The sequence below is a fragment of the Numenius arquata genome, chromosome 2 (assembly GCF_964106895.1).
Source record: "Numenius arquata chromosome 2, bNumArq3.hap1.1, whole genome shotgun sequence".
NCBI lineage: Eukaryota > Metazoa > Chordata > Aves > Charadriiformes > Scolopacidae > Numenius > Numenius arquata.
Window position 1 is genome coordinate 102,924,208 of NC_133577.1, and position 20,552 is coordinate 102,944,759.

At 40.1% G+C, this 20,552-nt stretch overlaps 1 protein-coding gene across 1 annotated transcript in view; it reads left to right on the plus strand.

The window, feature by feature from the left end:
• ZNF277 (zinc finger protein 277) overlaps window positions 1-20,552 on the plus strand; it is a 55,800-nt gene that overhangs the window by 21,743 nt on the left and 13,505 nt on the right. The window contains exons 3-6 of the mRNA XM_074168801.1: window positions 2,376-2,464; window positions 4,471-4,553; window positions 17,963-18,054; window positions 19,471-19,581. Of these exons, the coding sequence (XP_074024902.1) occupies window positions 2,376-2,464; window positions 4,471-4,553; window positions 17,963-18,054; window positions 19,471-19,581 (375 nt within the window). The remainder of the gene's footprint in view (window positions 1-2,375; window positions 2,465-4,470; window positions 4,554-17,962; window positions 18,055-19,470; window positions 19,582-20,552) is intronic.

Genomic DNA, 20,552 nt, shown 5'->3' on the forward strand with positions numbered 1-20,552 from the left:
CTCAAAACAAGTTTTCTGGTAGGTATTCTGTGATTAGTTACTCAGCCAAAGCCAATAACTTGTGTCTATCAAGTTGCAAAAAAAAATAAAATATTAAGATGAAATTTAGGAAGAGAAGTGTAAGCCATATAAATCCTTATTCAGATGTATGAGCTTAATGTTGCTTAAAATGGAAAACTGATACTTGTTTTTGTTTGGGTTTATGCTGAAAGCAAGCAGAACAAGAATGCAATGTTCTTTGGAGATAATGCTAGTTTCTTCAGATAAATAAAGGGATCGGAGCTGCTCAGTCATGGACTGCCAGTTTAAGTATGCTTTGGGAGATTATTCTGTGTTAATAGAAATATATTTCAAAATCACCTTTTCAAGAAAACGTCCATTTAGATTCTTTTTGCTGCTAATGCATTTGGAGGGTAGCCAAATCTTACTGAAAGTGGCCCCAGGATGTGAAATGATAGAGTTGTTACTCTGAAGTGTGCCTTCTCTTATTTGCTGTACTGAATATCAGTAAAATTAATACTATGCACACAAAAAAGGAAATATAATCTGAGGTGTTAAGCTGAAGTGTGGAAAATACGGGAAAACAGCTATGAAAGTGTAGGGGTTTTTTATACTTAGCAATGAGTTACAACCAGTCTTAGGAATACATTTCTTGACAGAACTATAAGAAGTGGAGAAGCAAGAGAAGAGCAATGCTAATGGAAGATGTTGGTTTTGTTTTTTTTAACTTGGAAGAATAAAGATAAGCTGGCATTAGGGCAGAAGGAAGAGATAAAGGGAATAAGCTTCTGCTGCATGACTGGACATGATCGCCCATGGACACTGATCACTCTCTCTCCCTGGAAGTATGACAGGGCATTGACTTTATTTGTTCATTGATTATTTGGGTTAAGTCTTAGGATATGAAATCCTTGAACAGAAGGTTCATGGCACAGATGGTTATGGTTAGGTGAGTTTGTCTGAACAGTGTTCATTTATTTCAGTGCAGGGAACAGACTAAATGACATCTTGAAATCCCTTCATTTGCACATTTATGTCCTAAGAGCTGGAGGATGACTTATTCTGGAACACTTGCTGTTTTATGTAGCAGCAAGACTGTTTCATTGTGCATTATGAACAGTGGAGTAGGCAGGGGGACAACAAAGTGCTTACCTCTCACTTACTGACATTTAATGATGCCTCTGAATGAGCTTCAGCCACGCATGCTGGCTTCACTGCGCTTAGCTGTCTGCTGTACTGGAGGTTAATCCTCTCCGTGTCAGAGTTAGAAGAAACAAATACATGCTGATTCCTTGGCTGCTGCAGTCGAAGTCCTTGTATAGTAAGACAGATGGTAAAGAGGTAATGCAAACCACCATTGGATGTGATAGCTGTGGTGATTAAACTTCTAGATTGCACACGTATTAAAAGCTACAACTATTTCGAAATGTCCTCATAGTAATGATATCTGGTTTTTTTATGATTCTTTTCCTAATTTGATGGCGTGTCACTAGGAGGCTGTCATTGAATAGTTAGCCTTTACCTTAGCGACTGTCACATGATATATATCATGCATATGAGTTATAAGTATAAATATAAACATGCACTTAAGTATTTTCAGATTTTTTTTTATAGTAAGATTCTGAATAATTAGCACAAGGACTGCTTGGTTCCCTTCATCATATAATTGGAGATGATGATTTCTTCTTGGTTAGACAGTAGTTTGTAGTTCAGTGGGAACCTAAACCCAGTTGGGGTCTGTTAATGCTGCTATAATACAATGATAGTACAAGAATGTTTTTAAACAACTGTAGTTGATGAGTTAAACACTGAAGATATGTTTAGGACTTTTCTTATTCTGTCTGCTTTCCCACCCCCAGCTGTTTGGGGACTTTATTTTTCTGTCTCTATAGTTGTCTGCCAAGCTGCAGCTTTCACTGTAACTCCACAGGAGACCTGCCAAAACTTCACTTCTGGCAAGTTGGTGTTTTTACCTAGTTTCACATTCCTGCCTGTGTCTTACAGAACACAGAGCACAATATTTTGGGAATTTGAGAGTACTCTGTAGTATACCTTTTCAGTAAAGATGCATCCGAGTGGCACTTCTGTCTGAAGATGCGACTAGGTCACAGTATTTATGTAAAGCTTAATGCAAATTTGTCTTATTGAGTTCTTCACTTTGACAGGATAGTTAAACCCAGTTTTAATGAAGCTGAATGCATTTAATGAATTGGAAAACTAGATTAAAGGAAGAAAAAACTGAGACAGAAATTAAAAAAACAACATAAAGCACTCAAGATTTTAGAGGATAGAAGAAGCAAGAGCTGATCAACTGTTTATTAAACTTTTTTTTTATTTTTCCTTTTTCACTAATCCTCTCCCCCTTATTTTTAAAGATACATCTTGTACTGGAAGAAGAGATTTGCAGAGCAGCCCATCACAGACTTTTGTAGTGTGATAAGAACAAATTCAGAAGCTCCGCTAGGTAAGTATGCTGCTCATTTACTCTCTCGTGGCCAGATCACATGATAATTTCTGGCAGATACTGCTGCTTTGATCAGTCAAATGTGAAGTAATCTGACACTAGGTCAGAAAACCACAGGAGTAATATTTAACTCTTAACCACATGTTTAAACTTGCCTTTTCCAAGGGTTGCAACATGTGCTTCAGCACTGTGCTGAGTGAGGATGAGCTCAATAAGTGCTTAAATGCACTGCCGAGCTGGGGCCTGTTGTAAACCAAGTCCTAGAAGCACCCACTGCATAAACAATTGGTGACAGTCCTTCCAGAAGTGTGGAGAAACCTTCCCAGTGAGCTGTCTTTCCCCACTTCACCCTGTCCACCGTCCCCACAGGTGCCGCTAACTCCTCCTGGGCAGCAGGCCCACAATTGTCCTTCCAGAAGTGTGGAGAAACCTTCCCAGTGAGCTGTCTTTCCCCACTTCACCCTGTCCACCGTCCCCACAGGTGCCGCTAACTCCTCCTGGGCAGCAGGCCCACAATTGCCCTTCCTTTCCCCTGCCACGGTGCCTACTGCCCCAACAGTATTAGGAGACAATATCTTCATGGTGGGGGTACAAAGGCTGACATTTCCTGGGCTCCAACAGAAGACCAAAGACCACATTTCATGGTTCTGCTGCGTTGGCACAGTGGGACATTCCATCCTAAGAACAGCGATGACTGTGCAAAGGAAGTGTTTTTCTCAGAAGGAGCTGATGCATTTCTTTGCCTTCCCCTTTTCTAACAGAAGGATGTAGTTTACCTGAAAGGAGATATGAGAACATTAGAGCTTTCCTATATCTTTAATTCTCCATAGAGAGCTTACAAGAGAGGAAGAAATGCGTGTAGCCAGTGTCAGAGGTGGGTGGAAGGTGAAACTGAGTACAAAATGGAGGAAAATTAATTATTCAAACTAATTTTAAGAAAGATAGTCCTAGAAAACATGAAAATCACTCCAAGGACCATAATTACATTTCTCTTACGTATGTATGGTTTTGCTTCTGAAATTTTAACACTTACCATTCAGTTTTGAAGTTGCAAATCAAGCACCTGAATGCTAGAGCTTGCCAAAATTATAAGCCATTTGTTAATTTTAATGGCTAGATCCTTCAGATATGATAGCTCAGAAATCAGGGAGGTTGTCTTACTTCACATAGGCTTCTGTATGTAAAGATGGGAAAGGCTGAAATCTAGCAAGTTTGAAATTGTAAAAGACTAGTAAGTCTATGGTCACTTCAGTTCACCAGCCACATAACACTTTGATTAATAAATGACTTACTTGCAGATGCAAAATATTTTTGTAAGTGGTTTTATATTTTCTTATATGCTGAGTAATTTTAAGGTAATTCATTTGAATAAGATTTGTTTTATTATTAGATTGGATATGAACATAAATAGTAAAAAGGATAGTAAACATAAAATGTGGGTAAAACACATAAGTAGAATGTAAGTTACGCAAGTCTCAATGTGTGTTACTAAACAGTTGTGGTGCATAACTACAGATGGAACAAGATCTGATGGTAAAAGGTGATGTGATCGGTCAGGGTAAGGGGAGGGTATACCAAGAGATGATAACTACTGAAAACTGACAGTTGCTTTGGGAAATAACTGATAATCCCACATGCGAGATAAAATTAAAGGTGGTTTCATGTTTCTTTCATACTGACTTTATGCTGTGACCAGTATAAATGAAAATAAATAATAAAATTTCTTTATGTCTCCAGAAGAACCGTCATAAAAAAGAATAAAGCTGGTAGTGGGGAAAACCTTCTCTTTGTACTGCAATATAAATGATGTAAAGGTCTTATAAATATGTATATACAAATATTTAAGCATGTTTCATTAAATCATGAAATTAAAATAACTTACTTTTGTAGATTAAAAACCACATTATCACACTCTTAATGCATGCCAAAGGTTTAGCAAATTATGTGCCAGAAATATTCAAAGCAGCTGCAACTTCCCATTCCTTACCCACACAATCTCTTAACAGAAGAACAGGACAATTATTTTCTTCTATGTGATGTTTTACCAGAAGACAGACTACTTAGAGAACAACTTCAGCAAAAGAGACTGGTAAGAAATTACTGTTGTTTCATTTTTTGAGGTAAACAGTTCGGTTGTGTAATATATGGTAACTTAGTGGGCATTTTAAAGTGAAAGCATTTTTTGCTAGACTACAAAATTCTGGTTTTTTTAATATTTTTTTTTTAAGCTCATTTCCGTGGCTGCTGCACAAGCATACACAAACTCCTTGTTTATAGATTTTTCTTTGGATTAAATTTGCGGGTTGTATATCAGTGTTCCACATGAGTGGAAAAAACACCCAGAGCTCTGAAAAAGGCTGAGTGTGCTGAACATTCTTCTTCTTGCAAGCATCTGCAGTACATTGACACATTGTGAAATCATATACATGTAGGGAAATTAGCAGAACTCAGTGTGCGATACTGTGAAAAGAGAAGGTGATACTTATTTACAAAATCTTCAAGCAAGTTGTTTTTGTGCATTCACAGTCCCAGATTTCGTTAATTCACACACATAATCGCAAGAACCGCGGTGCATGAGTGGAGGAAGTCTGGCCAGCACTGGTTCTGTGAGATGCGAAGGACAAGAAATGCCAGCTGTTGAGTCCTCATGAACTTCTCTGGTTCTTCTTGCTTGGTGATGGCAACCTAGTTCTTTGGACAGACCTTTCATATCTTTTCAGAGTTGTCAGTTCTGGATGGGTGGTCCTTCATGTTAAGCTTTTGCTGACATCAGCTTCCATGAGTCTTAGTCCATGTTGCTGACCACTGGTGGTTTTTTGTTTTGGTTTGTTTTCTTGTTTGAAATACACGCTGTTGGGCTAACTAAAAAACAAATGTTGCGGGATACATAGCAGCCTTGTTGTCAGTCTCCTCGTGTTGGGGTGCAGGGTCTTCTGCTGACAAGGCATCTGTATATAGTGAGGTGTTAGAGTGCAGGCCTTTTCTTCTTGACATACAGATGTTTCTTAGTTTACTGCTGGCAGCTCTGTCCTGGGAATTGTCAATACAGGCCTTTTAACCCTTTGTTATCCTGTTTCTTCTGGCACCTCATCTGGTCGGTAAGGTGCCAACCTAATGTTTCTATTACAAATCCGTCCAAACACCGCACGCAATTAAAGACACCTTAAATCATAAGCATTCAGAATGAAGGAGATGCTTACAAAACCCAAATTCTAGTCCCCAGGAAAATTGGGATTGGCAGGTAAAATCCATTTCGTTCAACTACCCTGTGAGTGCCGTTTCAGTTTATTGGCTAAAGTAATGTTCTGCAAATTGAGGCCCACAATTAGTGAATCCCCAGAACCTGTGCAGTACGTACAAGTCTTACACAGCTCTCCGTAGGATCCCAGCTCCTGCAAAGGAGAATTGTGATAGTTCTGCCACTGAGGATTTCACATGGAATTGGAGTTGCCTCAGCTGAAATCTTCATTCCTGTGTAGGTTCCTTGGATTGGCATGGACTGAGACAAATATAGCTGATGCACTCATCCCTAGCATGCTTCTCTCACAATTCACTGTAAGAAAAGCCATCCTGGATCAGTAAAAAGGTTTGTCTAGATCAGCTATGGTATTTGCCCTCTTCTGATCTGGTGGTGATTCTTTCTCAAAATATTTTCCTAGTCTTCAGCAATTGGCAGCTCAAGAATTTCTTAATTGAGCAACATTTTATCTGTGTTTATTAACACAGTAGATTTTTCTTTCATGAACTTCCTAACTCTGAACCCACACAAACCTCCAGGTTCCTGCAGCAGTGAGTTGCACAGCTTAACTGCACACTGGTAGAGGACCATCTAGGTGGCCGTTTTGAACCTGTCACTTCACACCTGACTTTCGTATTAGAAGAGGTGGTGAACAATTTGGCCTTTATCTTATCCAAACCACTCATGATTTGTCTCCTGGTTTGTCTACCTTACTTTATCATAGAATCATTGAATGGAAGGGACCTTAAATATCATCTAGTTCCAGCCCTCCTGCCATTATGTCTTTCATTGGTCATATGCTGCAGTGCATGCTCACAGCAACGGAGGCCAACAGCATCCTGGGCTGCATTAGGAAGAGTGTTGCCATGTTAAGGGAGATAATCTTTCCCTTCTACTCAGCACTAGTGAGACCACATCTGGAGTGCTGGCCCCAGTGCAGGGCTCTCCAGTACAAGTAAGATATGGATTTACTTGAGCAAGTCCAGTGCAGGGTCACAAAGTTCATCAAAGGACTGGAACATTCTTCATACAAGGAAAGGCTGAGAGAGCTGCAGCTGTTAAGCCTGGAAGACAAGGCTCAGGTAGCATCTTATCAATGTGTATAAATACTTCATAGGAATAAGGAAGAGGTAGCCAGACTCTCCTCAGTAATGCCCACTAACAGGACAAGAGGCAAAGGACACAAATCAAAAATTGGGAAATTCCATCTGAAAACAAGAAAGCACTCTTGCGGTGAGGGTGGTCAGACACTAGAACAGGTTGTCTGGAGAGGCTGTAGAGTCTCCCTATGTGGAGATATTCAAAACACAACTGTACCCAGCCAGCTCTGTGACCCTTCTTGAGCAGGAAGATTGGGCTCATTGATTGCAAAAGGTCCTTTGCAATCTCCCATGATTTAGTGATTGGAGGTTAGAATGCTGTCTATTCAATGGTTCTTCACTGTATGTCATTGTTGCACTTCTTTGGACCTTTTCCAGTTTCCTATAATGCCTTTGAGGTTACAGAAGACATCTTGAACATTGCATCTGGGCATGCAGCATCATAATGATGTTCGTTTCCCAAGCATATATCATGTTGTTTGTGGCTTTGTGGAAGGAAAGAGGGTCACGATTGAACACGCAGCTAATGTTTCTATAGAACTATTGTAATAGTACCTCCTGGCTGCTACACATTGGACTGTACTTTCTCTTTTTTAAATGGCATTTGTTTCTGGTTTTGTGGTACTTTGTGCTATGCAGTCCTATTCCAGCTAGGCCTTCTCTCCACTGCCAGTGTCAAGGCAGTGCAGAATCTGTTGGCAGGTGAGCTGTTTCATCTCTGCAAATAGATGTTTCCTCAAATTCAGAAAAGAGTACAGGATTTAGCCCAGCACAAGTGCTAGTTTTGTTTACAGAGTAATTAAGTTAGAAAGGGTTAGGCATTCTTATTTTGGTGTGAAATAGCCTTTGCTATTAACACTGTTTTAAATGTCAGAATTGTATCTTCAGTTTTTACAGAAGGATTTTGTGAAATCAAGCTGCAGCTGTAGCTGGGGCTGATGGAGTCACTGCTTTAGTTACAGCAATAAAGTCCGTTTAGTTTTTTTTTTTTTCCTTTTGCTGCAATCTGAGTGTTGACTTGCAAGTTAAATAGTTATTTTGCTTTGCAAAGTGTTTTACCTCCAGACAAGTCCAGCAATTAAGAGTGAGCTGGCAAATGGGCTCATGTGAGTTGCGCGGAATAAAGACCAGAACTATACAACTTTGGTGATTTTTCTGCAGCCTTTGAATCCTAACTGCTGTCTCCAACAGCAAGCCCAAACAAGGACAAATGTTGTATTTAAAATGTGCTAGCTGAAGCATTTCATTTTGCAGTTTTGAAACTCCAGTTTAGGAATATTTCAGGCTGTATTGCAGCAGGGGAGCCAGCCAAGGTGCGTGTCGTGCAGAGACATTATGGTGACTGTGATGTATTGAGAGAGGCCAAGGAATGAGCCTGAACTAGGTTAGAGAGCACGGCTTGCTGAAATAGCTGACAAGGGTATGTAATACAAAACAGATACGGTCTTTCGGAAAAACACAGTCTTGACAAAGAATTCGTAGTTGTGAAGCATTGGAAGCAGGCAGGGAAGTCCTGGCAGCAAAACTCAAGATACTGGGAGAGGCAGTGTCAGCATAAGCCACTTGGGCTTATCTTTAAGATTGTTCTAGAAAAGGTAAAACCTCAAACCTGTTTTTTGAGGGTACAAACTTCCTACCACTTCCTTGTCTTGCTGTCATGTTTACAGCTATTCTTCTGTCTGGTATTCTCCTGTGACTGGTAGTTTTACGTGAAGAAGCTACTACTGTTCCTCCCAGTAAATAGTCTCTGAATCGCAATCTTCACCAAAACTAGAAAAGGGACATAGGGATTTTTTAGGATACTCAGCTATACCAGGATGAACTGTTTGTATGATCCCCAGTTTGTCACAAGCTTAAGCTGAGACAAGGTTCAAGAAGTTGAAGCTGTGCACTGGAAGGGGTCAAGATGCTAGCCTAATTTAACATAATAAAGCATCTGAAGTGCTTACAGTATAGCTTTTAATGTTAACATTTTAATACCTACATCTGAAATTCTATAGGTCCTTCTTTCCCTATGTTCACTATTTAATTGCTTTTCTCAAGCACTCTGGAACCTTGCCCATCCTCCATGGGCTTTTGAAGAGTTGTCACACTATTGGTCAGAAGTCATTTTATCTAATTCCATAGTGACTCTTTTTTTGTCGGATTTGAATATGTATGATTTCCAACTTTCAAACCTTTCTTGCCCTTTTCTGTCTTAATTCATTGTTTCTTTTGTTTTAAATGCATTTCATTAATGGTTTTGATATAACTAACTTTTCTTGGAAAGGGTAGAGCCCTGAAGATTGCAGGCATTCCTCTTTTATTAGTGTTTGGTCTCTTCCTACAGTAAGTAATGGATCTCTGCTTTTCTTTGCCGTTTATTTCTAATGTATTTGGGAGCGTGGGTAGGTTGTTTTTTGCTTTTCCATTTTACTGTGTTAGCCTGTCTCCATCTTACTTTGGTTGTTTTAGCTCACAAAAACTTCACCTATCTCCTGTTTCAGCTTGGCTCCCTGTGGTACATGTCTACTGTGATTTCAACCCTTTTTCTTTTTGTACATCTTTGCACACTTACTTAGTTTTCATTATATTGTGAAACTCTTCCTCCATTTTTTAATTGACTCAGCTTCCTGAACAAGCTGTTAGAATGTCTTCTACATCAGTATCACAGTATCCTTCAAAGCGCGAGTCATCTGACCTCTCGTTGCTTACAGCCTGTTCAAGTGTAGCCTGTATTGCCTAAGCCACTGAGCCAACTCAAGAAGGACGATAGGGAAGAGAGGAAGAACCTAAGAGTGGGACAGACAGCTAGGGGAACAGTCCCTTACAGCCATCCCACTTAGTCATTCCCACTGTTCACTTTGAACCTGAGCTCTGCAGACTAGGCTGGAATCTAGGATAAGGTACAGGAAAAAAACATTTTCGCTATTCCTAAGAGGCAACTTGCCATACAAAACAAGAGTCAGGAGAATGCACCTCAGAGGCTTCACAGTAAATTTATAACACTCATATTGCAATCATAAGACTTCTGCCAATTCATTATAATGCCAGCTAAGTTGTAGTTTGGTCTTTGTATTCATTCAGTCTGCCTAGGATCTGTGGTTCAGCAGACTGTCCAGCTTGTTTTCGTTCTTACATCCTTTCCCTCCTACCACCACCATTTTCTTCCCAGCTTCCTGGTTTTCCAGTCGGCCACAACTCTTATTTCTCTCAGGGTTTTTTGTTGCTGTCCTTTCAAACTCTGTTTAAAGTCTCCCCGCTTAGCTGACAAGCTGATGTCCTAAAATGCTCTTTCTCTTCTTTGTCAGGGTGCTCATTGGTGCCTTTGTTTCCTCAGCCATATGAAGATATTCTTAAATGCTCCCTATTTTGTCCACTGTTTCCATAGCTGTATATTCCTCTCCAGAATATGTTGATCCATGCCTGTGCCTTGAACTCAGCTAAAAAGATTCAGGAATACACTACTGATTCCTTTTCCTACTTCATTCTTGTTCACAGAGTTTTGTGGTATCATCTTATCTAAGTATCTAGTAAAAAGTTGGGAATGCCCAGTTGGGTGCTCAGCCTGTACCAGATGAAGTTGAGTTATCTCAGTTTCATCTCTAGGTAAGCGACATCTCTTGAATGATAGCATGTCACTGCCCCATTGTTTTCCTCTCTTCTCTATCCCAAAAGTGGGTCTCTAATGCCATCATCCTTCTTTACTTAGTGGCTCGTCTTTGACATGCTAATCTGTCTATCTAGCCAGTGGGACTCTGTTTGTGACATTCGTGAACTATGTCTGAATTTTCACATTCACTGGATGAAAGGGAAAAGTGCACAAAGTAGTCAGTAAACACACGTACATTGGATGGTGTGACAGCTGCCTTCAAATGTGCTGAGCGTTCTCCAGACTGGATGTCTTATCCTGACATATTTGTTGTATTCCTATGCACCTTACAGCTAAGCTGTTTCCTGAAGGGCTTCTCCAGCAGGCGTCTGATAATATTAAAGAAAAAGCAGTCTTTGTGAGGTAACACTGGTGAGGACATAATAATGATTACAGAATTGGAAGCTGTTTTTTCTTCTGTAGTCAAGAGGCAAGTGGGTACGGTTTGAAGTGGGAGAACTGAATACGGTGATCAGTAAGGAGAGGAGCTGAATATAGAAGTTAGGAGACAAGCTATTGATACACTGATAAGATTGCAGGTCTGTACAGAGATGTGAAGTTTCTGATACCACCATTCTTTATAAATATTTTTCCTATTTAGCAGCTACAAGCACAATCTAGAGCTCATCAGCCAATCTTTGAGGAAACTGTAGGCACAAAACAAAATGTAATTTTCTTAGTCTAATAAGAGCAGCTTATCCTAATGATGTATATAATTGTCAAATAAATAATGCACTTGGCAAGTTTTTAGAGCCTGTAGTGCATCTCAAGTGTCACCAGTCCCGGTGTACTATGCTGTTTTGTTTTATTGCCAGTAAAGTGTATAAGCAGCTGCTTCTTGTGATCTGTCAGCACAACTTTTTTTTCAAATCAGAATCTGTTTCACTTGCTTCCTCTGCCTACAGCAATAGTTAGTTTCTGTGAGCGCTCAGCAGGGAAGTATAATTCTTATTTAAATTGGAAGAAGCTACAACTGAAGATGCACACTGTGTGTTTGAGAGATCACCTAGGAGAGCTTGATAAAACATGTATTCTTATTGTCAAGTCTCTATCTTATATTATTTAGAACCAAATTCACACCTGCATTGCTATCTCTGGTAGTACTGTATTTCCCAGGCAGATGCTCTGATTTCAGTAGTATTAACGAGTCCATTATCGTAACAGAAGGAACATGGCCTGTGATTGTGCACTCTGCACAGCAGTGTGACTGCGTGGTCAATCCTTCACACTATAGCAATCATAGAATCATTTAGGTTGGAAAAGGCCTTTAAGAGCATCGAGTCCAACCGTTAACCAAGCACTGCCAAGTTCACCACTAAACCATGTCCCTCAGCACCCCATCTTTTAAGTGCCTCCAGGGACGGTGACTCACCCACTTCCCTGGGCAGCCTGTTCCAATGCTTGACAACCCTTTCGGTGAAGAAAGTCGTGAAGTTCCTCTTCAAAGGAACATATTTTACATCCCCAGAGGATATAGCCACATTTATAAAAAGCTTTCATTGGAACTTCTCTCAACTGATCATTTGTGTAACATGCTGTCTTTCTAGTCTCTTGCCTAGAGGGGATGAGTGTGAAGGACCGGAACTGGGAAGGCAGGTGCCAACAAGAACCCCAAACTACAATATGATGTTGACCCAATACAGCCCAGTACTGAAATACTTAAAAGTTGAGACCACTTGTATGCTTAAGTCTTTGGATGAGAAACTTTGGACTTTGCCTTGTCAGGGCTTATAACAGTAACTTTATTTTTTGGTCCTGAACATCTTAAAAAAGAAGACACATACTGCTGTTAACTCTGTTTTACAGACGGAACTGCAGAATCCATCCTCCACTGCACAAATGAGTTCCTGAACTGAGGAATAATAAATTCAGGACTCACTGCAGTCAAAGTCACTGCATGATCTGGTCCTAAACTGCACTGTAATCTGCCTCTATCTTGAAGCTAGAGAAGTACTTTCTGCCTTAATTTCTTATGTATCAGAAGTGCTGTGATTGTAAAGAGATAGAGTTTGGAGAAAGAAGTAATACATTTTTGTTGGATCAACAGATGTAGTTGAAAAAAAACAGGCAAAATTTTGACCACCAATTCTTTCCTCAGGTTGGAATCAAAAGCAGCAAAGCTTGTGCTGAGTCCTGGTTGTGAATGGTTCTTCTATGTCAGTGATCCAAGCCATGCATTTAAATAACTACATAAATTATTTATGAGGGCCTTGTTAGTAAAGGAGTGTATGATAAATTAAAAAAAAAAAAAAAAAAAAAAAACAGTGGTCTGACAGCAATAAAGATAGACAATTTAGCACCTGGGATACAGTGTCTGTTGGAGGAAAGGGTAGCAGGAGTTACAATTTCAGAAAAGTCTGATAAAACAAACTGTCCTGAGTCCATAGCTTTTGGCATTCGATGGAGTTAGTTTTCAGTCTTACCTTCTGAATGTACCTTCTGAAGACATTTTGTATGTCTTGAAAGTCTATAGAACTGTAGACTAGAGACAAAGTGATTGTTTAGGGAAAAGTGCTTACTAGCTGCAAGTATGCATTTTTCATCTTTTACTGATTAACAGTGTGAATTCTTGCTGATGCGTAGCGCTTAAGCACTTCTGGGGAAAAAAAAATGGATAATTTCTTCCAAAATATTGCTTCCTAGGAGAGGAGCAGGCACTTTTTTTTTTTTAGCCACATTTTAAATTACCACCTCCTAGGTGAAAGTCTGAACTCCTCACAACCTCAGAGTGAGCATTGTGAATCCATAGGGCATTTTTCTAGACTTCCAGTTACAAATTGTCATGCAAATAATCAAATTTCTTTTGTACTAGCAGCTTAGTGTGCTGGTATGTTTAAAGATAATCATCTCGGTATAAAAATTGCACAGCCTTACCATGTTTTTTTTTTATTAGTTAAAACACAGAATAGATAGTATTTTGTAATTTGATTGGATTTTTTTATGGTAAATCACCCATAGAAAGGGAATGATTAAGCTGTAGAAGAATTTTGTCCCAGACAGAAAAAAGGGGAACTGGATTAAAACTGAATTTGATTTTATTGAATATGTTGAGTACTCCTGCAAAGCAGCTACATTGTTGTTACGTGTAAGTGTGAACAGTAATACCCAGCTTCCATTTGCTATGTTTGAAGGTGATGAACCTCTTATGTCCTATAGAATTTTCCCAAAGCTATTCCACGGGAGGCTGCTAACTGCTGCAGTGATATCTGCTGCTTAGTTGAGCTAGGTTCTGTCTAAAACTGTGCTTCCAAGAACTTGTCATCTAACAGTACTTACTTTTGACAACATCTGGTTGATCTCATAAGCTTCATGTGGCTTGTGAGGACAGAGTTTAGACTAAAAGCCTCTGTAATTTAGGTTCTACTTTGTATCAGTGAGGATATCTGTTCTGTCGATGGTTGTTTCACAACTAGTTTGACTGTCTTCAGTAAAGTAATGGATTTTGGAGGGGGGCAGTTAGCAAATCATAGAATATGGCAGAAAGAGTGGAGGACAAATAGCTGTCAGAACATCTCACAAAAGATAAGAAGAGATGGGAGTCAGGAATTACTCAACAAACTGTATCAGTATTGTAAACTGTTTTCCTGATATAAATCTATGGCATTTGATTCACTTACTTTTGTAGTGTTCTGGATTACCTTTTCTGTCTGTGCTCAATTCTTTTGTTCATTATGGAAAAAGAAAACTAACCTAAGTGTATTTTGTGATCTGTTTCCTTTTTCCTCAAGTGACTTTGCCCTCTCATTCTCTGACACTTTGATGTGACACAGCATCGACCATGAATTAATGGTAACAGCCCCAGCAATTCCAACGGGTTGGGAACTGGTGCAGGTGTTAAAGTAAATTATTCATTTCCTGCCTCATAACTTCAGTTTAAGCTTGACTTTCATTACCAGCTGAAAGTCTCCACTCAGAAAAATCTCAAAAGTTTTACCCAAGTTATTGTAATTGCTATTCTCCCTGCAGACTCCCAGCAATGGAGCAGAGGTAGAAGGATGTTTGGGAGTGTGTGTAGGGAGGAAGAGCAGACCTCTTGCTTTTGCTGTACTTGACTTGAACCAGTGCTTTTAATTCCTCACCTGTGCAAGTTCCACATTTGTTTGCTGGCTCAGGAAGTTGCCTGTAGCAATGAATGATGCCAACATTTGATAAAAGGAGTGTCTACTTTGGAAAACATTTGTTAAACTCTGTTGAATAAACTGATAAAGCTGCGATGCTGGGTTAGTCCAGGCCCCCCAGCTACCGAGTGTGATGGTGTAGGGGCAGACGAGAAGGGTGAGAGAGCAGAGTAGCAGGAGCACCATCTGTCTGGAGGATACAGTATGCTGCTTCTTCCCCCTCAGGCATAACTGGGACTAGCAGCTCACCAGGGCTTCAGTAAGCAATTTGTATAAAGTGGGAATCTGGAGATACGCAGCCAAGTATTGCAGAACATTTTTTTCAATTAGGAAGCTACGATGGAATATCCTTAATGGGAGGTTGGGGGTGTTTAAACCCTTGCTATCTTAATGTTTGAATTGTACATGTTATCTTTTGGTTTCCTTTTACATTGTTTCTAGTGCATTTGACAAGGTATATAAACTACAGGCAGATGCCTTCAAATTGAAGGTTGGCCAAACAGGGTCAAATGTGCTGCTGAGTGGAGAGAGGTGACAGCTACGAGTAGCAGAGGAACCCCCGGTTCTTTCTGCCGTGCTGTGAGATGTTCACTGCCCGCGTGGAGCAGACAGATATCCTCACTTAATTGGGTCTCTGCTGAAGGGCTCTCACAAGATGTGTTATGCTCCATTTATCTCCTTCTGGAGTCAACCCTGAAAAATAGGAATTTATATTTCTGGTAGTTGATGTTTTGCATAATGCAGCAGGATGTGAGCAGATACGGCCTGGAATTCGAGTAGGCACTGCTGAGCATGACTCCAATATAAAATGTACACCTTGTAGTGCAAAAAAAACCCCAAAAAAGACCCAGGATCTGCATTTTCAGGGTAATAGACTCTTAGCTGTTGTGAGACAGCCACAGCACCCAAATTGTGTGGTTGAATATGACCCCTAGAAAGGGCTATGGCACAGTGGGTTTGTTCCCTGCAGCAGCCACTGGCCCTCGGCCAAATGTAGCTCCTGCTTTCTCCAGCAGGCATCCTTTCCATCCCGCTGCCCCTCATGGGATACATTGTGCTGCTCTTGTGGTAAAGAAACCAACGGCACATTTGTTTGCCCACCTTCAGCCTCCTTCACATCTTTCAGTGGGCAGCAAGATGTGGTGTGGTAGGCCCACACCAGCCCATCCATGCTGCAGGGCACGTTTGGGCCTCTAATGACAATAGCTCCAGCCTTCCTCTTTTTTTCTTTTCTTTTTTCTTTTCTTTTTCTTTCTTTTCTGCCTTCTGTGGAGTTTATCCAACTGAACGCGTAGCTGAATGTGAATTTAGAAGTAGACTGTGGGCAAGTTTGGGCCTTAATCCACACAAAAAAGGTACTAAAGGGGTAGGTGAGAAACACAAAGCTCCACTGTTGCAGGCTCTAAGGAGATAAAGAGATTGAGAAAATCCCCTCAGACATTCAATCAGGATCCTGAATGTCAGAAAGCAGACAGCAGCACCTATACATTGCACAGAAAATAAATCCTTCACCAGTTATCAGTACTTAAACACAAGTACAGGGCCGTGTACTGCCAGGCTGAAAATATGCTATGTTTTAATCCAAAGACCGATTCTCCCTTGTTCCAGATGATTATGGCCTTTCCATCTGAAGTATATAGTAACTCCACAGTATAATGATGGACAAGGAGAAGGCTGAGGTACTCAGCAACTTTTTTGCCTCAGTCTTCACTGGCAACCTCTCTTTCCATGCCAATGGCTCACATTGAGCCATTGACCACTACCCTCTGGATTCCAAGGACTGTTGGGTGGATGAGGAATTGGTTGGATGGTCACATCCAGAGGGTAGTGGTCAATGGCTCAATGCGCAGATGGAGATCGGTGACAAGGGTATCCCTCAGGGGTCCATATTGAGACCAGTACTGTTTAATATCTTCATCAATGCCATGGACAGTGGGATCGAGTGCATCTTCAGCAAGTTTGTGGATGACACCAAGCTGAGTAGTGCTGTTGACATGCCTGAGGGACAGGAAGCCATCCAGAGGAACCTGGACAAGCTTAAGAAGTGGACCCATGTGAACCTCATGAGGTTCAACAAGGTGGAGGGCAGGATCTTGCACCTGGGTCCGGGCAATCCTGAGTGTCAGTATAGGCTGGGCAATGAAGGGATTGAGAGCAGCCCTGCCAAGAAGGACTTCAGGGTACTGGTGGATGAAAAGCTGGACATGAGCAAATAATGTGCACTTGCAGCCCAGAAAGCCGACCATATCCTGGGCTGCATCAAAAGAAGTGTGGCCAGCAGGTCAAGGGACATGATTCTGACCCTTTACTCCACTGTGGTGAGACCTCACCTGGAGTACTGTGTCCAGCTCTGGGGCCATCAGCACAGGAAAGACACAGACCTGTTGGAGTGGGTCCAGAGGAGGGCCATAAAAATGCTCAGAGAGGAAAGGTCTGAGACAGTTGACATTGTTCAACCTGGAGAGGAGAAGGCTCCGTGGAGACCTTATTAAGTATAAACTTTTTAGCAGACCCTATTGTGATAGCACAAGGGGTAATGGTTTTAAACTAAAAGAGGGTAGATTTAGACTAGATATAAGGAAGACATTTTTTACAATAAGGTTGGTGAAACACTGGAACAGGTTGCCCAGAGAGGTGGTAGATGTCCCATCCCTGGAAACATTCAAGGTCAGCTTGGAGGGGGCTCTGAGCAACCTGATCTAGTTGAAGATGTCCCTGCACATTGCAGGGTTCCTTCCAACCCAAACTATTCTGTGATAACTACACTGCTGCTGTTACAGCACCAGAGAAAATCACCTGCTGCGTGGTTTTATGTTGTTAGGGGAATTATGGTCAAATGTTACGAAGTGCCTAGCCTAGCCTGTTACTCCACATTAAACAGGACTAGTAGTAAAGGCAATCAGCTTCTTTTCCCTGAGTTTATTATGTGCCATAGCTCCTTGCAGAAACTGCCAGAGCTCTTGTCATCGGTCCCATATTATGAAAGTCTTCGAGATTGTTTGCAATTAGACATGTAAAACCGAGCTTATCATTCCACTGGGCATTATGCAGTTACCCATAAACTTGCTCACTGATACCAGAGGTAAATCTGAACCTAAGTAGAAACAATAAACTGATATGTTATATACAGAGTCATTTAAATAGCTGTGTAAATTCTCATTGTGGATTGTATTTCTTTCCATGCACCTTGTATAATGCTAGGAAAATTTTAATGGAACTCAACTGCTTTTGAAAAAACTTGCAATTTTGTGAGAACCCACTCTCAAAAAATGCTAACTTCTGGTTTGTGTCGACAGCACATTTTAATTTTGTATGTTGATTGTTACCAGTAAGGATAAAGAGGTATCGTAAGTTTATGTGATGGAATGATTGTTATTTTTTATCTGAATAACTCTCTGTTTCTTTTCATAGAGAGAAATTCTAGAACAGCAACAGCGAGAGAGAGATGACACAAGTTTTCGTTGTATGTGTATGTTCTGTGATCAAGAATTCACAGGAAACAGGTTCGTTTATTGACTTGTTTGCTTTTGGTTTATTTTTTTTTCATATCTACTCAGCATCTTTGTGGTTTAATGTCATCAAACCAGTTAGTGACTAATGGCAGGACTCAGAAGATAGAATTCATTTAAAGGTATAGTTTAATTATTTCTTTCAGCTGAAGTGCCTTTTTAAATAGACCCCCTCCCACTTCTCAATCTTTTAATTATTCCAGTGCAACTTTTTATACTACACAGTAAGCTGGAGTTGAGAACTCTTCTTTGAAGAGAAACGGGTTTTTGGCAGTTGTTTTAGTGGCAAGGAGAGCTGTTTAAGCCAGTATAAGCTATTAAAAAATATTTCTACCCAGTTACACATTTTCCTGTTTAAATCTCACCAAACCAGTGTCAATTTAAAGACTGAATGAAAAAGAGGGGAGGAAAATTAGAGTGAGAATGGAATGCTTTGCAGCATCAGTCAAGTGCAAGTGGGAAACACATTCAAATGCTTGCTCCAATGAAAGTTTGGTTTTACACAGTACATCCATTTCAGCTGAAGAGACTGAGCCTTAACTATGGCTACATTTGGCCATCTCTTTGCATGGGTAGTTCTAGTACTCTGCAAAGGTAGAAGAACCTGCGGTCGTGTCCCTGCAGGTAATCCCAATCTTTTCTGTGTGTCCGGTTCTCTTTACTGTCTGGTATAGTGAAGTACAAATCATTCAGCCCACAAGAACTTCATCCTCTGCTTACTCTTGGGTCTCACAAAATACGGGCTTTGAAAATCATGCCTGGACTGTGGTAAAGGCAAGGCTCAACAAGGTTGACACTTGGGTGATTCCTTAGTCCCCAAACACGGAAGTTGAGGCATATAGAGGTGTTAGGCACCTAAGGAATTAACCAGTATACCTCTATTAGAAAAATAACTTACTTATACATCCATTTGGTTTCTTCATGCGTATTTCTGAGTGCTGTTCATGTTGCTAGTGCTTTGCAGAGCAATATTGCTGTAAAAGCGTATCAGACCCAAGAATTTCTGCTTTGTTAACCCGCATAGAGAAAACTGAGAAATGGCTTTTTAGAATGTTTCTCAAGACGGTTGTTTGAAACAAATGATTTGCTTATTCACATTAATAAATGAGCCTTGCTAACAGTGAGGGTCAAAATAGACTATATTGTAATTTTCATTTAAAGGGTTATATTTCATGCATGCAGATTAAGCAGTTGGAATGTTACTGAATGTTCAGCAGAGCTGAAATTGAAAACTTCCTATTTTAATAAAGTTGCATTTTTTTTCTAGCAGTGGCAGCAACGTTATTATTGTTTATTTAATGTTGGCTTTATGCATTTTTAGAGGAATTGGTGTATTTTGAGTCACCAATTTAACAGTTCTTATGTGTATTTTTAAAAATATGTGGTGTCCTTTTTGAATGTCTTTTGTAGGTCTGTCCTTCTCAATCATATGGCAAGAGAGCATGCTTTCAACATTGGGCTGCCAGATAACATTGTGAATTGCTATGAGTTTTTGGCTGTATTACAGGAGAAGCTTGACAAGTAAGTAGGTTGTTTGTTTGTTTGTTTGTTTGTTAATTTGACTTAATTCATATTTTTTTTAACCTTGGAAATAAGCTGGGTTAAAATAAATTCAATATCCATGGTTAGTTAAGAGGAAACAAAGAGAGAAGGTAAGTTTATTGCAAGTGCTCGTAGAAGACTTTTTGTTGACTTGTTGAAAGCTAATTCATAACAATTCGTAGTATGTATTTGCCAGAAAAATGGAGCTAGGCACAGCGCTTCAGTTGTGATGCATTGCACAGTGTTCATTGATATCAATAATAGCATGTCCCTTTTTCTTGTAACTGTTAGAGTTGATGTTCTTCTTTCTCATCATAACAATCTTTTTGCTAAACATGTTTTTAATCACTGAATACAGAGTTCTTATGCCAATCTTTGTTTGCCCCTCTATATGGGGGGCAAACATGGGATGTTTGGTCTCTCCCTTCTCTGCTGCTTACAGAGTACATCCCACAGCAGAAGGGGAAAGCCAATGTATATGCTGCCTCAGAAACACATAAACCTGAGATGGCTGAAGACATTAAAAAGGGAATTCGGGAGAAGAACTTCGGTAGCAAAGAGCAAGAAACTCTTCACTTTGAGTTTCCTTTGCAAGTATATAAGTGCCCTTTATGGATTTCATAAATGGGACTATATGAAGTATGTGCAAATATAAATTGGGCTCTAGCAGAAAACGTACTTCCTTAAGAGTGAAACTGTAGCTTTAACAAGTTTATTGGATTTTAGTACAATCTGTAATCAAAGACTGTAAGAGAAATTTGCCTAAATCTTAGGCTTAGTTATGAAAAGCCATGGAATACTGGGATTTGTAAAAACTGGGATATGGAAAATAGAGTAAATATCCTTCCACGTAAATTTAGGATCCATTGGTTTGTACATCTGAAAAAAAAAAAAGAAGAAAGGTGATTTGAAGGATGGGAAAACCAACAGCGCTCACTAATTTAGTCTTT